The 23,690-nt window shown below is 39.6% G+C and overlaps 1 protein-coding gene across 1 annotated transcript; it reads left to right on the top strand.

Annotated features, from left to right (window-relative positions):
* The first annotated feature begins 535 nt into the window (after positions 1-535).
* PTPDC1 (protein tyrosine phosphatase domain containing 1) lies at positions 536-22,940 on the top strand. Its single transcript, XM_009978271.2, is given in 11 exon segments — positions 536-564; positions 11,676-11,768; positions 14,511-14,682; positions 15,470-15,550; positions 15,767-15,885; positions 16,658-16,795; positions 17,471-18,031; positions 18,034-18,677; positions 19,413-19,598; positions 21,880-21,990; positions 22,797-22,940. Coding segments are annotated over 10 exon segments (2,214 nt in total). The 5' UTR covers positions 536-564; positions 11,676-11,683; the 3' UTR covers positions 22,914-22,940.
* The last annotated feature ends 750 nt before the right edge of the window (positions 22,941-23,690 follow it).

Genomic DNA, 23,690 nt, shown 5'->3' with positions numbered 1-23,690 from the left:
GCTGGCAGCATAAACCGGTCTGAACAGTGTTTCTTCCACGTATTTGAGTAAATATTTTACTTCGGCGTAAATCCCGTTATACTCTTAGGAGTATTTTTTTATGATAGTAAAATTACAAATGAGTCATGAGTAGAGATTGTGAAATCCGACATGGATGAAGCTAGTTGCTGGGGAGGAATGTGCTACAAATACTGATAAAAAATGGATTACAAGTGCTCAGGTAAGGTACAAAATTGCTTGTATGTCTTAGTACTGGCTGGCAAATAGATACCCAGTCTCTGGCAATATATTCCCACTTTTCTGAATGGAGAATATGGTTTGCTGGCTGGCTTTGATTTTCCTTCCTGCTAGTATATCACTCAGAATTAAAGATGTACTTGTTCAAAGAGACTCAGTACAACTAGGCAAGGTGAGTTTCTCATTTTCCTCGCCAGGTGACCCAGAGAAGTCCCCGGTGGGTATTTTACTGCCGTGCTGCAGGAGCTGCTCAGCGAAGGGCTCCAGAGCTGGATGGCTGCTGCTGACTGCTGGCCTCGGAGTGCTCAGCCAGTTCACCTCTACAGGGTAATTAATACCTGTAACTCCTTCAAACAAGTACAAATTCTTCACTCAGAGGGTGGCGAGGCACTGGACCAGGTTGCCCAGAGAAGCTGTGGCTGCCCCATCCCTGGAAGTGTTCAAGGCCAGGTTGGATGAGGCTTTGGGCAACCTGGTGTAGTGGAGGGTGTCCCTGCCCACGGCAGGGGGGTTGGAACTAGATGATCTCTAAGGTCCCTTCCAACCCAAACCATTCTGTGATTCTATTTCAAAACAAAATCCTTTCCTGTTACTGCCACGGACACGTAAAGACTGCCAGCCTTGTTTGAAGCAGTTCATGGAATTTCCCTCCACCCGAGGGAACCCCACGCACCTCCAAGCTGGAGCTGGCCGTGAGGCACCGTGCCCACGGGACCTCGTCCTCCACAGTGACACGGTGACTCCCTGCGCCTTTCTTAGACATGTTTCCTGGGCACAGATTTTCTGTTTCTTTCCGAAACAAGGTTCAGACTCCAGAACTGCTTAAGCAAATATACAACAAAAAAACAAATTACTTCCTACCTTGTGTTCTGTGGTTATTTAAAAAAAAAAAAAAACAACTCAGAAATCCGTAAACATTTTTACTTCTGATTTTGAGTAGCTCGTTAATGTTGTAAATTAGAAAAATACCTATTTCCTTTCTTTTTTTTTCGCTCTGGAGTATTTCCTGGACTTAATCCTATCACAGGAATGTGAGGGAGTTACAGCCACCTGCAACTCTTGATCTCTTGCCACTTATATTAAATTCCTTCAACTCTTTGGCTCTTTGCTCAAACTGTTCCCTGTGTTACAGAGCTTGACCGTTTTGTTCCCTAGCAAAAAGTACCATGATGAAATGCCTGGAAGGACTGGCTACCTTAGAGCTGCTTAATTTTTTTAATGTTTCATCTTTTCCTTTACCTACTCTGCCATTTTTGAACAGCTGAGTTTTATTACGCGTAAACTTGAGAACTGCTCTGTGTCCCCAGAGCAGGTCCAATGCTTCTTAGAAATCCCGTGTACGTTAAACAGTACTTTTGCAAAGGTCATCACAAATTGGCTTAATGTATGGTAGCTCCTCAGAAGTGATAAAATTTAGGAAAGAAGGATTTCTTCCTTATTTCTCTGTTTTCCAACAACTTGACATTCGCCAGCTATTTCAAAGACAGAGCTACTAACACCAAGTACGCCGTTACTGGATGAGGGCTTCGCAGCCACATGGACACTGCAGTGTCATATATTTAGGAAATGATCTATCTCACAAAACAGAGCTAGAGAGGGTTGCTATACTTCTGTGACATATCTTCTTTCATTTTTATAGCTGTATCTAGTTTAAGTTGATTTTTCTTAAATTTTAGAGCCTGTGGCTAAAAAGAGGTTCTAGATTTTCCTACCTTGTAGTCACCTGCTGTGTTGCAAGTGCAGTGAATGGCCTGTCAGTAATACTTGATACAATTGTTCAGTTTTAGAACTCTCTTTGGAATTGAAATCTTCAGGTTACTACGCTGCCTTTACCTAACACTTCACACGTTATCATTTATTGCAATTTTAGCTAACAGTGGAGCAAACAGGAAAAGAGAGACTGTCAGACGTACAGATGATGAAAAGGAGGACAGGGATCACAGGTGGGCTGCTGCTCTGGGATCTCATTAAGCAGCTAAACATGTATATTTATCTCACAACTGTAACACTGCTGGTGTAGTCAAAGTCTACCCAAGATAGGCTTTGGCTCTGCTTTTATGATTGCTTTGCAGTGGTACTGCATTATGCTTAAAGGACAGAAGTCTATATTAAAAGAAAAAATCTAAAAGCAAAACTTAAAGTCTTTAATAGCATTTCATATAGTTTTAAAATTACACAAACCCAAAGCATTCTCTGGAGTGTTTCAATACAAGCCGAAAATAAAGCAACATTAATTGATTTTTATTATCCAAACTAGGAGAAGAGCAAAAAGCAAAAGGTGAAGGTGGAAATGTCCAAAGCCAGCTAGGAATCTAAACACATAGTTTGTATTAAATTAAAATTAACCTTAAAGTAAATAAGGTTTTAGTAAATTCTTAAGCCTTAGGATAATTTGATGTTTTGCTTCTGTCTATGTACCAATGAAAACAGTGCAGTCTGAGAAATTGTCAAGCATTTTAATTGCATCCAGCTCCTTATGAGACAATTTCTCCAGTTTTCTACCTGCCTAATCTGATAAATCAGTATCTGAGGTCACGGGACAGGTGGATTTGCTAAGTCTGCTGTAAAGTAGCCATGAGGCAGCCCATGCAGTGGAAGATGAATAAGCTGCCAGAAGCCCAGTGATCCTGTTCTACTTACCTAAAAAACTCGTTACTGTCTTTAAATGGCAATCATAGTTCAATAGAATTTTCCAGAGGATTTTATGTTCTTCATTTTGTTTAAACAGGAAAATGCCAAGCCTAGAGAGAGAAAGATTATTAGTTTAGTCACTAACATCCCACCTACACTGTTTGTTCGTTCCTTGGAAATGGCAAATTATTTCAACCTAATGGTTAACTCCCCCAAAAAGTCATCCTCGGTTAGCACAAAGCCTTGTCTTGACAAAAATACAATGACATAGCCTGTTTGAACAAGCATGTTTGGCACCGATTCCTGGAACTAGCCAAACTTTGCAGATGACTGGGAAAAATTTAGTTCTTCAGCTGAATAAACTGGCATTAACACGGAAGAGTACAAGTGTAGGAACAGATATGAGGGGCAGCCCAGCAAACCTCTTAACACCTACAGATCGATGCAGCAAAGCAGCGGGCTGTTGCACAGAGAATCCAAACCATCCAAGAATTAATCCCTCCTCCGGAATCAAATAGGTAAATGGGGTTATTATATTATCCATACAAAAATAATCACCGAGTACGTCAGCGACAGCTTCTCCAATGTGAACGTTTAGAACCTTCCCCAAAAGAGTATGCTTTTATTAAGGATTTAATTGAATTAGTATTTTGTAATTATCCAAAGCTTCTCTTTGTTCTTCAGTCACCTAACAAAAATGCTAGTAATGTCCCTCATTTCCTCCTACAGAGCCTTTTACCAGATGCTCCATTTAACACATTTTTGTTCTGTGCTGACACTTGAAAAATATGTGTCCCTTGACTTGTAATTCTGAGACTTGTCGTTTCTAAAGCCGCTTCTGTAACGACAGTGAGCGACGTGTGATGAAGCGATGCTGCTGTGGGGGGTGTGACTTGTGCAGGGCTCTTCCCATAGGGAATCTGGCAGTTCTTGGTCTGACTTGGGAGTCGGCCCTGCCTTGAGCAGGATGCTGGACTAGCTGACCTCCAGTTCTTTCTGCCCTCAGTCTTCCGTGATGCTAAATACAGGTTCCTGCCAAAGGTCTGGAATTCCCAGGAACTCAGCAGCGGGTTCTGCTGGACCTCTAAAGCAGTGATATGCTTTGGGTGCTGCTTGGGGTCTGACTCTTGTGGTCTGTGTGCTCAGAGCCTGGCACTGAGCAGGGCTACTGGAGGTGCTGGGGCTGTTCACCAGTTCTTGTCGCACAGGGACCCACAAGGACCAGTGTTTCAGAGGGTTTGAGCCCTCCAGTTCCACCTGCAGGCTGGGAAAGCTGCGGGCGCTTGGCACCTTTGCAACTGGAACTTCTGCCAACGTATTGAAGGAAAATGTGCAACGTAGGATTTTGGGCTCCACAATCTCTTCAGGTTTTTAAGTACCTAAGATACCTTAGTGTGGTTTCCAAAATCGTCTACAAATCTTTTGCAGTCCCATTTTTATTTAAGTTTTTTCCTTTTTTTTTTTTCCCCAGAAATATCCATACATGTATACATAAATTATGTTTGTTGTTTCCTAAAATGACTGGATGCAGTTTAGTTCATGCATGTGAATATTTTTTTTTGTCCCTGCAAGATTAGTAAGAAACTAGATGTGTAATTTTGAGGTCTGCTTTGTTAATTGTCTCTGTTCTTAGTCAACAGACTTTTCTGTAGAAAAGTGGTTGGATTCTTCTTCATTCTGATTTTTATTAGCAGTTTATTAGCAAATATATCTATTTTCATTAGATTTTTATTAGCAAAAAAACCCCAGTGAAGTCTGACTACAAAATTATTTCTGAAAATGACCAAAACAATTTAGTCCTGTTTTATGCTTCATCTCTCTTTATTTGCCAAATTAAGGCAGATGTTTAGCTGAGACGATGTTTTTGGAATTAATAAGGTTGTTGGCATCAGCCTTGAGTTGGCTCCTGCAGCTTGCTCTTCTTGCTTGTTTAAATAATACACACATCCTATCCACAGAAGCTTTCACAAATATTTTGTTTCTAAATAATTGGGAGGCATTTTTGATGATGAGCAGTGAGTAGCACTTAATTAACGCTGGGAATTTTTTAATAAGACGTGCAGGGAAGTGACGGAAATAGATGAAAGCCTTTTCTTGTCAGCTAATATTTCGTAGCTGAGATTGATTTAGTAAGATAGAATGAGATACTGTGTCCTGTTTTATTTAGCTTGTTGTATTACTTTATTTATCTAGTATTTAGTTAAATCAACAAAGTCTTTGCTTTGGTTTTTGGTAGATTTACATTCAGATGAACTTATTTTTGTTATGGCTTTGAGATATTACTTTTAATGCAGTTAATTTGTACTCAATGTAAATACTTCAATGATATTCTATGCTTTACTGGGTGAGAGAAAAAAATGTTTTGCTCAGGGTGTAACCACAGATAACAATGAAACATTTATCTCTGACTTTCTTTTCATGGCGTTTCAAAATTAATCTATCAGTTTAGCTGTGATTAATGTAACTTCACAAAATGATCTCTGTAGTTGTGTGCTCAGTTGTCTGATGCATGTAGACACGCATGTTTACTCGTGGCTGATAATAGGGCAATGAAGTGAGCAGAAAAAAAGGGATGGAAGATGCAGTTATTAAAACATCAGGTTGGTGTGGCCTGTTTGCCTCAATCCCTTTGCAATCTAGGCAGACACAGAAAGCAGTTTACAGGATGATTATCTGCAGAGTCCATAAGGCACTCCTCAGCAGTCTTAAGTTAAGAAAAGATAGTTACTGGCTCCTCCTAGGATACCATCACAAATCCAATTAACTGCAGGAAATACCGTGGCAACATCATTCAGCTTCTCTTCTGTAAGATGTGAATTCCCTACAACGTGTTTCTGGTGCTTGATACTGCAACAATGAAGGGCTCAACAATCACTCATTCATTTTGCAGGGTAACAGGTAAGGTGTTACATTGAAATTACTGAAACTCTATTAAAACTCATGTAAATTTACTATGGTTTTGACTTACAGAGTTCATTTTTAAGCTTTTCCACTTCTGGATGCTGTTAGCAAGCATCACTGACAATATTTCATTCTTCTGTATGCAGTCAGGCTTTCAAGTCTGATAGTCTCTTAGTAAACATGATACTCATGATCAAGAGTATCTGAGTCACCAGTTTTGTTTGTAGAACCGTTAATATCTTCATTTTACACCATCTCCTGTGTAATTCTCAATAGTAATTACTGTCTGCCAGCCTGTTCAGGGTAGTTTAAAATAACTTCTGTTAACTATTGCCTTAACACTACCACAGAAAGCTGATGTCACCTAAATAACATGAATCGAGTCAATTGCCAGAGCTGCCCATCACAGTAGCTTGCAGTTTCTTGCTATTTATGTCAAAAATCTATGAATAGGAAAAAGTGAATCACCAGGCAAACACCTACATAATCTTCTAATGAATTATATTCTTTTGTCTCTTTTGTACCTGAAAGCAGTTATAGTCCTTTGTAAATATCAAACTTAATGATTAAATGACATTCACCTTTTACTAAAATTTACCTTTATGGTGACTATTTTTTTCCCAAAGGGGAAAAAAACACAGATAGAAATAACAAATCAGTTCTCATTGTGGTCCCAGTGAAAGCACTGGAGTTTTACAACAGCTATAATATTGTTCTGCTGTGTAAATTACATATAAATAAACGATACGAAAAATTGTTTAAACTATTACCATATCTTTTTGTTGTCTTATATCTAAGTATTTATTTTCTTTTTCCCATTTTTTGATGTTCACTCATCGATAAACATTTCAAATTTCAATAAGCCTAGAGAATCCAAGTGTGTGCCTACTGAAATTTGTGCGCTCTGTGCTAAAACTGCCCTCAAGCCTTTTGTTAATTGTAGCTTAAGTATTTGTGAAATACCTACTATCAGCAAGCTTTTAAACTTAGATATACATTAGAACAACAAGCTTTGCATTTTGTTTCATTATTCATGATGATCGAGTTTAACAAAAACCAGTTATTTACAATTTTTACCAAACTTTAGAAATAAATACTTTGCCATTCCTGGCAATGTTAAAATTAGAGAGACTGTTGTAATTTAAAACGTGATTTCATTTACCACTGCTTCCTGTAGAAGTGACTATGTCTCAGCAAATTTAGAAGATTTTTCTGTTAGAAACTCTTAATGATCTGCCTATCTTAAAACATCAGATTTAAAAGCTGAATTTAGAGACCAGGTTATAATTTAGTAGCTCTTAAACACTTCATTAAATATAAACAGTCCTCCTTACACTGTCATGTTCTTGCTTAGTCTTAGCTATCTTTAATTATCTGTCTAATCCAGCTTAATTAGTGCAGTTTGCAGCACTTTGCATTTTGGCAATGAAACTTTTGGTATAAAGTATGGTGTGTGATCTTATGTTTAGACAAATACCCTGTTGACTTCTGTGAGGCTGCTCACAACAGCAAAGCTGCTCAGGAAGATAAGTACCTGTAGAATCAGGCCATGGAGTAAATTTTAGAGGTGTTACTCCAGTGCTTAGGCACTAAGCTAATATGGCTTCTATCTGCATCTGTACTCAACTGTGTTCCTTTAAAAATTGGGCTGCTGGGTAGTTACTTCCATGTGACTGCAACAGGGAGAGAACAAAATCACTTTAGAAGACGGTAAAAATAGTAAAATTAACCTCAAAATGTTATGTGGCAGGCATAACCATCAGCGTTTGCTTATCTTGTACAAATATATTTGAGGTTTAAAATAGCTTTTCTTATACACTGATATTTAAAATGGAGAGCTTATCCAAGATTTTTTCATATTAATACATGAACGGAATCTTTTGAAATGTGTGGTCTGCCGTTGTGGTCTCGGTTACCAAATCCACACGGATCTGGAGAGATGGGACCTCAGTACTGGTAGATAGTGCCACAGAAATGGATTGGGGAGCTTTACAATGGGATTCCTGTTCGTGCCGGCAGCTGAACTGCCCCAGCTGGAATTATTCCAGTCTGGAATTGCAAGCTCTTCTCTCAGTTTTGAAAACGTGTTCTGAAGTAGAAGATAGTAACTGCATCTATTAAATAAGCATCTTAACTGTATTGTAGAGCGAGCCCAGCATCTTCTTGTCTCATCACTTTTTGGCTATATAATTGCTTTCTGGCTGCTAGAACATTAGACATTGTTCCTTTCTCTCATTTAATTCTGGAGCAAAAATTCAGCCCAGTGACTGGGAGCCACTGATTTCCAGATCCTGAAATACTAAAAAGGAATCTTCTTTGTCACAGGGCAGAGTGACACCTAAGCCAGTTGCTAATTTGCTCACCCCACTGCCAGTTTGCTGTGTCCATCCTGCAGCCTGGTTCTGCGAACCAGTAAGGTGTGCCTCCTTTAGGCTCTTCCTAAATATTCCTACATCTTCCCGGGGTGGTCTGCCCAGCAGTTAGTTGCAGAATCTGCTTTGTTGTGGATCCCTCATCTCCCAGTTGTCCTGCTTGCTGCATGGAACTTTGCTACTCAACCTGTAACTTTACACAGAGAAGTGCTTTTGTTCCAGAGGAAATGGACGTGGACAAGAGGCTGCTTCGCTCCTTCAAGGAGAGCGGAAACACGGAGCGATGTCACCCGTGGCAGCCACCTCTGTGCGTGTGCGAAGCAGTGAGCAGGACTCGACAGCTGCCTTGTTACCAGTGTAACCAACAGGAAACCAAAAATGTGATAGCCTTTCTGTTGGGCATGGTTCTGCTCAAAAATGGAAAAAAAACCCTCAAAAATACATCCAGACATCAAAACAAGTACAAAATCCACAACTGGAGGGGACCTCCTGAAATATCCCTCGTCGTGCTTGACATCTGATGGTGTATCATGGTTTCAAGAGACCCGTGTTTCCTTGGGCAGTGGTGGAACTGCTGTTCAGCCAGCACAAGCAACACAGGGTTTATTTTCACTATGTTTTGGGTTTGTTAGTGGTGTTGTTTATCCACACTGGATGGCGTTGCTTGCTGTGATGTAAAGAGGTGGAACATCACCTGAGACACTACTCCCTTTCTTGAATCGGGAAACGGGGCTTAAAGGCCCAGCTGCTTTGCTGCCATGGCAGTGAAGTGCCTGGCACGGATAACGGGGCGGATCTGATTAAGGTGCTGTGGTGGTGGCCACGAGGCACGTCGCCCAGGTCCCTCTGACAGCTAATGAGGACCATGACCTGGAATAACACGCCAGGCTTGTCGTTTTCTCCAGCATCTATCAAGTGCTCGTGTGATGAACAAAATGCTGAAGAGGACCTTTTAAAAATTAAGAATATATGGTACACAGAAGATTCAGGAGAAAGTCCTTTCCTTTACCCAAGCACTGGTTTTACTTTTAACGCTCTCTTTATCCGTGCGGGAATGTAATACCCCTCTCTAGTAACATCACCACTGACATAGTACTTCCTGTCCCAAATTACAACATTTTACATCTGTTCAAGGCAGTGCAAGATAGCTCTGTGAAGTGATTTGTCACAGTCTTACTTAACTTTTTTCAGAAATAAATAGAAGGGAGTTGCTCACGTTGGTCACACTGTGCAATTGAAAACACCCCTTGGGAAGTAAATTTAGCTGACAGGCACATAGACAAAAAAAAAAAAAAAGTGAGTTGGAACAGCCTGGTTATACAGAACAGGAAATAAGGATTTGGTGTATCTTCTGAAATAAAACTGAGAGAGTTCTAATTTGCTACACAGCAAATAAACACAGTTTACTGCAGTTTAGAACAATCTTGCTGTTTTGTAATACTGTAGGTATATTATCTTCTGCATTAGTCTCTATCTCTTCCCTTTCCAGTTGAGAGTCCTTGTTGGCCTGAATTCTGGTTTAAAAAAAAAAAAAAAAGGAAAACAGTTTTAGATGATAGAAATATTGCTGATATTTAATCTCATTTTTTTGTAACACTTAAGTACAAGGAAATAGGAAAACTAACTAGTCACACTGATGGTGATTCTGCTGCCCATCTGGTGAGGCATGTCTTTTTCAAACGCCTGTATGTTGTCAGGACAAGCTATTGACATTTTTTAAAAGAACTTTCTGAGAAATAGAAACCAACAGCTTTTGTTAATTCAACTCTGTTAACTCTTACAAGAATTTCTGGGGATAAAATGAAGTTATTTCTTTAGCTACCCAGTTTCCTCTGATGGTGAAAGCCATCCGTTACTGATTTCAAAGTCCACTGGAAAAAAAAACAGAAAGGTTTTGGAGCTTCTCCAAATAGAATGCAATTATATGCAAGTATTCCTGCCTATTTATTAAAGGATTGACTGGTAAAAGTGCACAGTCAGTGATCAAGTAGCTGAGTAGAAAATGCTCCAGATACTCTTTAATCTTGATTAAGATTCATCTTCGTTTATATTCTTATTCCTATATTTACATTAGAAATGCATTTCTGAGCAGCACTGAAGTTTCAAAAGGCCTTTTGCCTTTCGCAAACAAATGTAATTCCCATCTTTTTGAGGTGACTGATACAGCAGCATTAGAGGGTTATTAACGTGTGTGTGTGTTCTGTTCTCACCTTTAAGCATCTTGAAAAGGACAGGGCTGCGAAAGGTGACTTTGTGGAATAAATTCCACTAGCCCTGTTGGAAGAATCATTTATTCAAGTACGTGGTTGGCAATGTAATATCTGAATGAATGGAATTCTATTTGAATCTATTTAAATATTTACTTGAAAAATAATTATTCAGACTTACGGATAAAAGGTGGACAATGAACAGCAGGCAGGTAACACCACACTTCAACACAGCACAGGACTGTTATACCACCTACTCCCACAAGACTTTTTTTTAAATTATTATTATTTTTTTTAGCAAATCTGTCTTTTAAAACACTTTAAACTGCTGAATCCTAGTACTGGTTTTGCAGAATTTGTGACCTCAGGTTTGTCTATTTAGTAAAGTTTCTATAGTTATACATACAGCAGAGATGTTTGGTATGAAAAAAATGCTTTTTTGTTACAGTTGCAACTATTTTCCTGTAGAGATAAGAGAAACAGAGTGATAATCTTATACTGAGTAAGAATTTCCACTCAAGATCAATGCAAATGGTTTATTTAAACATCACAGTGACTGATGAATATGTTCACATCTACAGCTTTCCTTTAGCTTTCTTCTTGTCAGATAGAAGGTCTTCAGAGCAGGACTTACCTTGTATTAGAAATCATATTAAAGCATGAGAAAAAAGATTTCTGCTTCAACAGACTCTTGTGTTCACTTTTCTTGTTAGAGGAGAGTTGTCACATGTGTGACTTCAAACTTGCCAACAGACTGAAAACGAGTGGAGGGAAGAGGGCAGAGAAGGCAAATAGCTTGTGGACAGTCTGTTTGGCAAGTATCAACTAAAATTTAAATGGTGTCATCTAGAAATTCTGCTGCTATTATGATATTATTAGCGTTGCTGAAACGCTCCTTGCAAGATTTCCATGTGGGATCTCTGGTTGTGTGTTTGTTTTGAAGAATTTGAGAAAATCAAGATGGCATTACATGAAATGGTTTAGTTGAGTGATTCCTGTCCATATAAAACACACAGTTATACAGTACATAATCAGCCAAACTCCAGAGCCTGAAACACACCATCAACTCAACTTTTAATTGCTAGGCAATTAAAATTAAGTGAATTTGTTAAGTGTTAATTTGTTTGAATTTGTTAATTCACTTCAGTTAAGTGAAGCTGTTGAATTTTAAGATGACTGCACATCAAAAAGAAAGTACAGTCCATATCTGACTGCCCAAATCTTAAGCCTTGGAGAACTCTCTAACCAGGTGCCAGGTACTCAGCTTGATCTTGCATTTTGGATCTTCTGTTGTAGGTGTCCAGTGACCATGTTACTGTTCCAACAGGTACTGCAATGGCTGCAGGAGTTCTGCTGCAAAATGAACGGCCGTATTCTTCGTTGCTAGAGAGCAGTCTGTATCTTGCAAATATGAGTTCAGGTAATCATTTTTCTCTGATATGCCATTCATAAAAAGTGCTTAGAGAAATTCTGAAAAAAAAAAATATTTTCCACAGAAAATGAAAAACCCCAGAAATATTATCCCCAATTATAGACGTAAAATGTCTATAGAGATAGACAAACTGCATTACTTCATCATCACCACCATGTGTCAATGTGCTGAGCTTTTCTCCAACTTTTGTACTGTCAGAACTCTCAGTTGAAGAAACTGTGTGATTTTTGTGTTCAGAAGCTGCCTAGCGCTCTGAAAATACAAACACGCCTTCAACAAAACTTCCCTTTCTAATAAATTATTTAAACTCTTACGTGATGTAATTCTTTCTTACGATTTTGGGTGAGTACTTGCAAATCCTGCTAGATTCAGTACGAGAATAATGATGTGCAGCGTTTTATTTTGCTCATTTCTGGCTCCATCATTTGATATATAGTGAAGAAAAGTTTCTGGGAAGAGAAAAAGAATTAACTATAAGAAAGCAATATAATTAATTAGAAAACATTTTTCATGTCTCTTGGATATCGGTAGCACTTGAAATAGCCTTTTCCATCTCCTTTCTCTTCCACCTAAGCCCCAAAATAAAAGCATATTTAAATATTTCATCACCTTTTGATGTCAGCTTTATTGTTGAATTAGAATAGTCAAAGAGTTTTGAGACAACAGCAAACGGAGTCAGCTTTAACATTTTCCTTTCCTGATGCGACATCACTCGTGACGTTTCAGGATGGTGCTTCTACAGCAAACCTTACCACGTCTCCTTGAGAGCTGGGGCGCAGAACTCAAAATTCAGTCGCTCAATTCCTTCCCCAGTAGAAGGAACAGTAGATTTTTGCCTGATGAAGCTTTTTCAGAAGAGAGCTCTCTCTTACGCAGATTCCTCTGGTTTCGTTGTATAAAGTGAAACACAGACTGAAGATAGTGTGTAGCTTTAGGCAAATGCAATGAGATTAATTTGCTCATGGAACAAAGTTACGGTGAGTTTTCTTCTCTCAGAGCCTTTCTCTGTCCAATGCACAGACAGTGGGATGACAAAGTTTTTTTAGCATTGCTGTAATCTGTTCTCCACATAGCTGCATGAGGAATTTGTGCTTTTGAGGGTGTTGCAGTCTTTCTGGCCAGCTCATTCTCCGTCTTGGCACACTGGAAGCAAAGTGGGAGGCAATTTGCCACCTAATATCTACCTTGAGAAGCCTAAAGCACTCAACTGATGCAGCTTCTCCTCCCCATAATCTGCTTTATCTCAGTCTGTAGGGCTAACAGCTTTGCTTAATAAAAAAGCTGTGCCCTGAAAAAAAAAAAGCCTTTTGTTTTGAATAACAAATTGTGTTTTGTTAGAAGATATGAATGGTCCAGAGCGAACAGTCTACAATTCATCATGTACTGAACCATTGCAGTAGGAACACACTAATCCCAATCATTACAGAGCTAATGATGCATTTTGGAGCAACTAAGCGGAGGAGGAGAGGTGGTTGTGGAATGTTAAACCGAGAGGTGGGGGAGTATAATGCACTTAGAGATTTCTCAGGAAGCAGAGCCTCCAGCTACATTTTGATTGCTCCTTTGAATCTGGTATTTTGTGTCTTAGTCGTGTTATTTACGACTAACTAAATACTCACATTGTTTATGGAAAATGTTTTGGTCGTTCTCAGTCCGTTTTCAAAATGATCCATTTGAAACGCAACTATTTTCATCAAGCAGTGGAACAGTTTGTCCCAAACAGACTCAATTCCTATAGAACGGAGCAGCCCCAAGGATAGCTGGCAGCAGCGCCGTCATTGTTAAGTTACTATGGAGACAGCTCAGCCCATGCTGCTGGCTGCCGGAGCGCACGGAAGGATGCACGGCTCTCTGCAACTTCAGCGCTGAGCAACTTGCCTTTCCCATCCGTGTGTCCTCCGCAGCCTTCCTAGACGGAAGCTGGGGCTGGGCAGTCATGCAGGGTTCACCCCGAAGGCGTTCGGCCGTGAGTATTTTTAGCAACTTTTTCCAGGGCCGGAGGCATTCTTCCTCCGATCCTCTTCTTCGCATCATCCAGAGGCGCCGGAGCTCGGTTGTAGAGCTGCTCTCATCGTCGACTCACCGGGTTATGGTGGCGGTATCGTCTCTGAGCCCTGAGGAGCTGGATGCAACTTTTCCTGAAAAAAAAAGTAAAGTACTTTTCATTAAGACTGTTGGCAGTTCTGGTTTTTTTTTTTTTTTCAGTATTAATTTAATATACTTTTGTTCTGTGAGCTGTATTTTTTATATATCTACCTCAATATTTTTTCTGTATTTTATATTTTGTTCTCTGATTCCTGATTCAACGATTAATACATGCTTTTCACTCTGAGAACTCAATTATAGAGAACAGATGAAATCGAAGCACACACGCATACACCGAGTGTATGGCTGAGTATTTTCAGCTTCAGGTGGAAGAGGACCGTGATTTTTTTTTTTTCTCTTGCAAAGGATATCATACACCTGTAACTTCATCAGAAAAAACAAAGTTATTGTGAGAAAAACAACTTCTGCAGGAAATCTGGCAGGTTTTTTTCCCCCTCAAAATCCTTACTTCTTACTTACTTTTTTTCCCCTCAAAATCCTGTGTTGAAAAATGAGTCTTAAATATATGTTCCCTGTATTTATGCTGCTTGTAGCTTGATCAATTTAAGGTCGAACCAGTACTTTTAAGGTGGAGGTGAATTTCTAAGCTTCCTTACTAAATCTGGTTTTTTGCCTGTGTTCTAGGAAGTTCGAGGCGTCCGACAGCAAAATACACGAAAGTGGGGGAGCGCCTTCGCCATGTCATTCCCGGTCACATGCAGTGTTCCATGGCATGTGGTGGGCGTGCTTGCAAGTACGAAAACCCAGCTCGATGGAGTGACCAGGAGCAAGCCATTAAAGGGCTCTACTCGTCTTGGTAATAAGCAGCAGTTGCTCTCACCGAGTGTAACTGCATCGATTGTGTTTATTAAAAGAGAGAATTCAGAGTAAAATAATGATTTTTTTTTAAATCAGCTACTGCTAAGTATAAAACACGATAGCTTGATTCAGAATTACAACTTAACAGTAAACCAGTAAACTGTACATAGCCCAGTAAAGATGATGAAGGACTTCTGCTTACTTATGATAAGTTTGGTTCAGATCCAAAAGCATAAATAACCGTGAGTTACAAAAAACCTACTCGGGGTCATAGGCAGTTCTTGCTCAGATTAAAATGCATAGGAATTAAAATGTGATCATAATGCAATTTAAAAGTAAAAACAGTTACTTGAAGGTGAAGTAATACAAGGTTTCTGTTCAAAAGCATATTGCTAGGCAGTAATATTCACATGAAATATATCTTTACATTCTGACCGATTTTTTTTTTGTAACAGCAAATGCTATTCAGAAAAATACAAACCTTAAAGGGCCGGACAGATATCTGAGTCCAGATTTCTGTTCAAAGGGATTTTTTAATATGTTCCTTGGCCTGGCAGGTAAACAGGCTCAGTAGTGGTCTTTTGATATGACATATCTGTATCAGCTTAACAGGATTTATCACTAACTATATAATAGAAGAATTTTTTGAAAAATCATTTCTAGTTAATCAGCAAGGTATTTCTGCCTGTCTTGGAAATAACACAGTATTCTCGTTTTGTTAAGTTATCAATAACAACAGGAAACTATTAATAACAACATTATTATCCACTTTTCTCATTTCTCAGGATAACAGATAACATACTGGCTATGGCTCGACCCTCAACAGAATTAATTGAAAAATACAACATTATTGAACAGTTTGAAAGGTAACACATTTAGTCATTATTTATTGTAGGTATCTCTAGTGTAATTCCATTTTCTCTTTCAACATAGATTTGGATTCTTGATAAAGATCCTTTCATTTTAGTGATATACAGGTAAAGATTTCTTCTCCACTAAGAATAAATGTGTGTTTCAGAAAATAAGGGATAATGAGATTTTGGCTGCATCTAATCCTTTGACTCATCTATTCCTTCCTTAAGATGTGGCATAAAAACCATAATTAACCTTCAGCGTCCTGGGGAGCATGCAAGCTGTGGGAATCCACTGGAACAAGAAAGTGGCTTCACCTACCTTCCTGAAGCTTTTATGGAGGCTGGAAGTAAGTTCACACCTGCTGCTGTTCCTCATTAATTATTGATTTTGGCACTTAAAGAGATTTTTGCTTGAATTCTCGTGTGTTAAAAGCAGCTATATAAAAAATGTTGAACAAAATGGGATGTGAACATGAAACTTGGCAAATATAATCAGGAGTGAATAAGACATTATCCAGGATCGTAAATGTCGAGTGACATGGAGGGTTTATGTTCAGATGTTTAGAATAAAGGACAACAGCTAGTTAAATTTTTGTTTTTCTTCTGTGTTCCTAAATATGTAGAACATTAATGGTATTTCAAATTCTGGTACAATTCATGCTTTCTTATCTAGACTGTGAAAGGTTATTTCATCTGAGGACATTGGTGTTGACAGTATTTTTGTATTTTCATATTATGGTGCGGTGAGAAAAAGTTCCTCTCTGCAAGAACCAGCTTTTGACTGAAGAAGTGCTTTTATTTCTAAAAAGAAAAAATTACCCTCTACCTATATATAGCTCAGTAATTTTCGTATGAATCACTCAGTTTTGTTAAACTTTTACATTTTAGCTGAACTTTAGTTTGACGAATCTTTGCTAGCTTCATGTATTTATCAAATTTCAATAGCAGGCGTACTCTAAAATGGAAGAACAGTCTCCTGCAAGCAGTATGTAGTCAGATTCTAAGACCCATTATGCAGTTTTAGTGCTATCATTTATTATTAGTCATCTCTCCTCTGCACAGAGTACTGAAAATTTCACATTCAGTACGACAGAAAATAACTCTCTCTTTTTATTTTAGTTTATTTTTATAATTTTGGATGGAAGGATTATGGAGTGGCATCTCTCACTACCATTCTTGATATGGTAAAAGTCATGGCTTTCGCACTGCAGGAAGGGAGGGTGGCTGTTCACTGTCACGCAGGACTTGGTCGGACAGGTATGTGCTCTACTACGAGATCAACAGAATTGTTTTTCAAAACTGCAAACCAGCCTCTAGTTATAAATTATTAATAATTTGTTTAGATTCGATACCGTTGCAAGATGTACATCTATAAAATGGTTCAAAATGGTAAACAAATTTGGGAAAATTACCTGAATGGCAGGGGATGATCAGTTTTGGTATATTAAAAACAGTAACCTGTAAGATTAGAAAATTTCTGAATCTGCAGAATAATTCCCTGTTGCATTCAAGTGGGACAGCTTCTTTTTGATGGGAAAAATTCACCTGCTACACTTCAATTTTCCAGTATTTATTACACGTGTACGAACCTGCCACTCGTTGTTAGATCAGGTCGATTTGGTGGAGCAGCTAAAATTTCATTTACTTCTGTCCCTATCAAGACCTTTTCTTGCCTTTGTCCTTCCTGTGGAAGCCACCACTGCCCCTGTGTTCAGAAATGGTGGAACTGCTCGAGATGCTGTGGTGAGAAGCTAACTCTCACTGAAAATTTAGTGGGAATGAGTCCAATGAACACAACTATACTTAGGTGTCACATAATAGAGGGCATAGAGCCTGTATCTTTACCTGTATTAACTTTTATCCTACAGTTCCACTGAATATTTGTTTTAGTCTGATAGTTCTCCAACTAATGCTTGTCTTTATATTTTCCAGGTGTTCTAATAGCTTGCTACTTAGTTTTTGCCACAAGAATGAGCGCCGATCAAGCAATTCTTTTTGTCAGAGCAAAAAGGCCTAATTCTATTCAGACTAGAGGGCAGTTGTTGTGCATCAGAGAGTTCACTCAGTTTTTGGTTCCTCTGAGAAACGTATTTGCCTGCTGCGAGCCCAAGGCACACGCAGTGACGCTGTCCCAGTACCTGACCCGTCAGAGACACCTGCTCCACGGTTATGAGAGCAGGCATCTCAAACACGTGCCAAAACTTGTTCACCTCGTTTGCAAGTTGTTGCTAGACCTGGCTGAAAACCGGCAAGTGATCGAGGCAGAACTGTTGGACGTGCCGGATCTCTCCGCTGAGATTGAGAAGACTGTGTCTCAGCTGGTGTCCGCGCAGCTCGACAGAGAACTCGCAAGGCAGGACAGTGACACGTCGGACTCCTCCCACACCCACTCGTCCACCTGCGAGACTCAGGATTCTCTTTTCTCCCTGGGACATGAATGTGATCCTCTTTGGAAAAGAAGGAATGTCGAGTGCCTTCAGCCTCTCACTCATCTGAAAGGCGTCTAAGCTATAGCGAGGCAGATTTAAGAAGGACTGAGTTTCTCTTAGATCAAGGAGAAACCGCATGGACAGTACCTGCCCAGATACTAGCGTGCAACAAACTCAAGCAGAGCAGTGGTGAGGAACGTTCTGCGACAGGCGAACAAAAGCCACAGCTGGATTTAAACAAAGAAGCATTAGTGCGTAATACGTGCATGTTCTGGAGTCAAGGTAGATTTAATTTGGATGGACAAAAAGGTGGATCCTCACTTTATCACAGAAGGAACTCTATCAAAGAAGTACAACGCAGCAGAACCTTTTCTTCAGGTCTAGCATCTATCCACAATAGCAGGGAACCCGTTACACCAAGGCATGGTTTTACCACTGAGAACAGTCACACGAAAGACCACAAGACTAGTATGTATAGCAGAAGAGTCTATGTCTCCGAGGACTCCGATTCTTCTTCTTCTTCTAAAGTGAACTTTTCCATTGGATATGAAAGCCAAGGTAGCAAAGATCTGTCAGAGGCAATTCCACACATTGTTCTGCAGTCAGAATTAAGTTTGGAAGCCCGAAGGATTTTGGCAGCAAAAGCACTTGCAGATATAAATGAATTTCTGGGAGAGGATGAAGTGAAGCAGAAGGTAGAAATGTGGCAGGTAATTTTTAACTCGATTCAATGTTACGGGCTTTGCATATTTCACCTAGGTTAATTCCTAGAGTGGCAAAAATGCCACCACGTGCTGCTTTGAAATGGCACGTTGGGACACCGGTTTATGCCGTGGTTCCGTAAATGATTGTGTTTGTCACTCGTGGGCCAGTTCTTTCAAAAGCAGGTAAAATGCACCTACAAATGTTGGTCTCTAGCACAAGGTTAGAAAACTGTCTCTGATTGCGTTCGTTCATTTTACTAACTAATGAAAATTGATGCAATTATGTGTGGTTGTAACTGGGCTTCTGGTAGCACAGAAGCACTGCAGATTTTAAGGTCGAGCTGTGTTGGTTTAGTCAGTGCTTTCTCCGAACTAATCCGAGGATTCTGTTTGTAAAAGTAGAAGAATTTAGTAGAAACTTAGTGATTATCCTCAAAACCAAACCCTCCCAGCAACATCTGCTTTGAAGCTGGAATCCAAAGCTGGTTACTTATTCTGGTAGGTAACTGGGAGGTTCCGAGCTGCACTGTTTCTATGTCATACTTCTCTTTTAAAGAATCACTTGTATTACTGCTGATTAATGTTGATGCTGGAAAAAAACAGATTTTTTTTTTTTTTGTAACTCTTGAAGTCTTCCTGTTTTGTTGGAACGTAAGCAGCCAAGTACTGCTACAATCAAAGAGAATGTGAGCAAAAGTAAATAGTTTGTGCTTTTTCAGTTTTGTTTTGTTTTTTTTTAAGAAAGAATTGAATTCTCGAGATGGAGCTTGGGATAAAATCTGTACCGAGAGAGATCCTTTTATCCTCTGCAGCTTGATGTGGTCCTGGATAGAGCAGCTGAGAGAACCTATTATATCCAAAGATGATGTTGACATACTGGCAAAAAATTGCACGGAATCACAGGATGCACTTTACTTACTGAGAAAGGTAGATATCTGTGTCGGTTCATTCTTTAACTGCCAAGTATGTCCTGTTGATGTGTGTTAAACGATTCATTTATGGCCTTTAGGCAAGGGAATTGCACTTTTAAAGGGCAACTTCAATCTCTTTAAAAATCAAACCGAGCCCTGTTTTGGTATTGAATAGTACGAGTTGTAATCAGTACTATGCTGATGAATATTGCAAGAAAAATACCAGATACTGTCTTTGAACACTATTCAGTAGAAGCTAAATTCAGCATATTTCCCTGCAAATTCTGCAGTTCGAGATCCAGAGGCAAAGATGAGAAACTTCTCCCCTATTGCTCGATGTATGGCTTTCATTAATGTCACATCTGGCAGCTGTGCTCAATGGTTGTCATATTTGCCCTGCAAACATCTTAATTGTCGATCGGCTTTGGAAGAGCTGGAGCAGGGAATAGAAAGCGTTTGCCAATTCAAGGAATCAGAAGCCGGGCCAAATTCCTTTACAAAAGTCAGAACTGTGGGCGTCTGTATTCTGAAATCCCTATGAAAAACAGGTATTTCTGATCCAAACTGTTTAATTGTGCTTTCCCCAGAGGACTAGAGGCAAGGCAAATTAAAAAAAAACCAAAACCACAAACTCTGTTATTGACCTCTTAATTACACAATTTAATTTCCGAATTCTTCAGGAATTCTTTGTTTCTGAAGTATTTGTGAAGAAAATAGAGCCCCTTTTGACAGCCTCCTGATATTCAAGTATAGAGCTTCTAATCAATAGGTGGTCAGAACTTCATGTGCAGTCACCATCTTCACAATGAGACATTCAGAATTCCCAAGTTCATCTAAAGACGTCATGTTTCTTCCTGAAGCATTCTTCCACTCATCAGAGTTTTAACTTTCCATTTGTATTAAATCAAAAATAACTATTTTACACCTGTTACGAATGAATCGGAAAGAAATATTTTTGGTGGTTTTTTTTTTAAATTTAAAAATACTAATTTTATCTTATCTTATCCTATATTATTTCAGAATCACAGAATAGTTGAGTTAGCAGGGACCTCTGGGTATCTTCTAGTCCAGCCACCCTGCTCAAAACAGCGTCAACTGCAGCAGGTTGCTTGTATGACAGATGCTCCTGTCCCTTAATCATCTTCGTGGCCCCTCGCTGGATTTGTTCCAATATATCCATGTCCTTCCTGTACTGGGGAGCCTGGAGCTGGACCCAGCTCTCCAGATGTGTCACCTCCACTGACCTGCTGGCGGGTCTCTGCCTACTGCAGCCTAGGATGCTCTTAGCTGCCTTTACTGAAAAAGGGCCCCTTGCTATCTCGTGTTTAACTTTGTGTACACTGGGACACCCAGGTTCTCTCCTGCTAATCTGCTCTCCAGCCACTCAGTCCCCTCTATGTACTCAGATCCCTCAAGAAATCCCTCAAGTTGTAATTTAATTTTCACTGTTAAGTGACCTGCCAGTGTGGAGATGTGTCTCCCTTGGAAAAGGGATGGGAACTAGCAGTCACAAAGATACTGTTGCTCCCTTTATGTGTCATTGCTAGCACTGCCCAGGTGTCTTTCTGCAAGCTTTAATGGTGAGGGAGACTTGGTAGAATAGAGAGATGCAGGTCATCCTATGTTCGTTGGGGAAGGAGCCCTAAACATGCAGGGTGTTTTGAGCTGAAAAGATCAAGTCTCACTTCTTCAGTGCCAATTCACATGAATCACAGAATCACAGAATGCCAGGGATTGGAAGGGACCTCAAAGGATCATCCAGTCCAATCCCCCTGCCGGAGCAGGACCACCCAGATCAGGTCGCACAAGGACGTGTCCAGGCGGGTTTGGAACATCTCCAGAGAAGGAGACTCCACAACCTCTCTGGGAAGCCTGTTCCAATGTTCTGTTACCCTTACTGGGAAGAAGTTCTTCCTCATGTTTAAGCGAAACCTCCTATGTTCCAGCTTAGATCCATTTCCCCTTGTCCTATCGTTGGATGCCACTGAGAAGAGCCTGGCTCCTGTTCATGTAGGGGACCTTGAAAAATAAGTCTCCAGATGCATGCCTGACCTCCTGGAAATTCCCAAAGCAGTTTATGGTACATTACAAGGGAGGAGTTTCTCCCATCATGACTGAAATAATGATGTAGAGGCTCTTGAGGCTTGTGAAAATTCCCTCCTCAACTCCTACACCTGAAGGTTTCACTACAGGAAGGCACAGTCCGAGTGTTAAACAGCAATTAACACAAACTGCAAGTTAAATGTTTGTCGTGAAAATATTTCTTCTAACGAGCTGCTTTTCCTTTTACTCCCCAGGAGCAGTGTCAGACTATCCTTTGTATTTTACACTGTGTGGTGAACTTGCAAGTGCTGCCGGCTGATGTGGAGGAGGCCTTGCTTGCTCGGGCTATTAAAGCTTTCACTAAGGCAAGTAGCCATTTCTCCATGTATTGTTTTACATCCTGAAGGGGGAAGCAACAGAGCAGGCCTCCGTCAGAGAAGTTACCGTAATCCCTTCACGCCCAGGGTACTCACGCTTACCTGTTTCGGAGTTGACGTTTTATAACAGTCAGCCTACCTAACAGGTAGGAGATATTCTCAAAAATCAAATTCTGTCACTACAGCCTCAGTCCTTTGGTCTCATTTTGCTGTTTCTGGGTCACTGCCATTCATGGGCTCCTCTAAATTAGGGAAAAGATAATTTTTAAGTGGTGAGAATAATTAGTCCCTGGGAGTAGCACGCCAAAGGCTTCGGTAGATTCTGTACTACTCGGAGTCTCTCCATCAGATTAAATAATTTTCTGAAGTTACACTGCAATTCAGTTACGTTTCAGGCCCTTAATGTAGGATGTGTATAAATAACTTCTGCTTTTGGATGATTTAACAGCAGTGGCAGGTCGAGCTTGCTATTGCTCAGCTCAGAGCTGCTTTCTTCTCAGACTCAGCAGGTGAAATTACTCGAACAGAATGTTCTTCATACTGTTCCGTAATCTCTTGTAAATCTACAGACATGTCTGTTAAAACAGTCCTGACATTTCTCCTTCTGCTAGTTTGTTTTAATGTGTAGTCAGCATAAAATTGAAAGTGCTCAGCACTAAGTACTCCGTCATGAAACACATACTTGCTCTGATAAACCTTAAAACTAATTTTTAAAAAAGTGTTAGTCGTCTACTTTGCATTTTGCTGTATGACATCTGGTTGACAACTGAACTTAAATTTCTTCCTTTTATCAGACAAGCTTCGATTCTGAAAACGGGCCATACGTTTACAATACCTTGAAAAAAGTGTTTAAACAAACACTGGAAGAACAAAGAAAAAGCCTTAAGGAAGGAACAGAGAATCCCTCTTGATTTCTGCACAGCTGTGCCGAAGAATTAGATGGGCCTACCAAATCATTTTCTATTTTCCAGCTACTGTATTTTGTGCTATCTGGCATGGTTTACCTATCTTCAGGTAATAGCAGTTATTAACACAGCATTTTATTTTTTTAGAAGGAATTCTAGTGACAGTTGTTCTATGTACACAGTTCTCAAGAACAGCTCCCGTGTCACTGTACTGTAGCGTTTGGTTTCAGGTACTGGGCTTTTATATTGTGAACTGGTCTCTTGTTTTCAAATGGATTTCTTGATGTAGAAACCTCTGTCTTTGGCAAGCAACGTGATTTTCAAGTCACACGACTGCCAAAAGTTCAGTGCCATGGTACACAAAGGTTAATGGATTGAGTTAATTAATATTTATGTATTACGTATGTTTACATTAATGCTATTTGATGTTACTTTGCAGAAAATAAATATTGACTGGACTTAGTAAACTCCTTTTCCTTGTAGAGATTCTAAAATAAGACTAAGAGTAATAATGAACAAATCTTGAGGTCTACCATTGACAGCAGGTAACTTTTCCTTTAGGTCTCTTAAATAATTGTCACCAGTGTCTTTCCAAAAGGTGTTGCAGTAGAGAAATGCCTTAAGTGTATTAAGTTATCAAGGCCTTATGTTTGACTTTTTTGGCTCAGAAAGCTTTAAAGTGGTTTTAACAGGAAATTGATTGTGGCATTTTAAGGGCTTTGAGTAAGAGTGAAATTTTACCTTACTAGCTAAACTTTCTAGATCTCTTTTTAAGTGAGAAAA

This window comes from Tauraco erythrolophus, chromosome 12, assembly GCF_009769465.1.
Source record: "Tauraco erythrolophus isolate bTauEry1 chromosome 12, bTauEry1.pri, whole genome shotgun sequence".
Classification (NCBI taxonomy): Eukaryota; Metazoa; Chordata; class Aves; order Musophagiformes; family Musophagidae; genus Tauraco; species Tauraco erythrolophus.
Note: the sequence above shows the minus strand (reverse complement) of the source record. Positions and strands in the feature narration are given on the sequence as shown.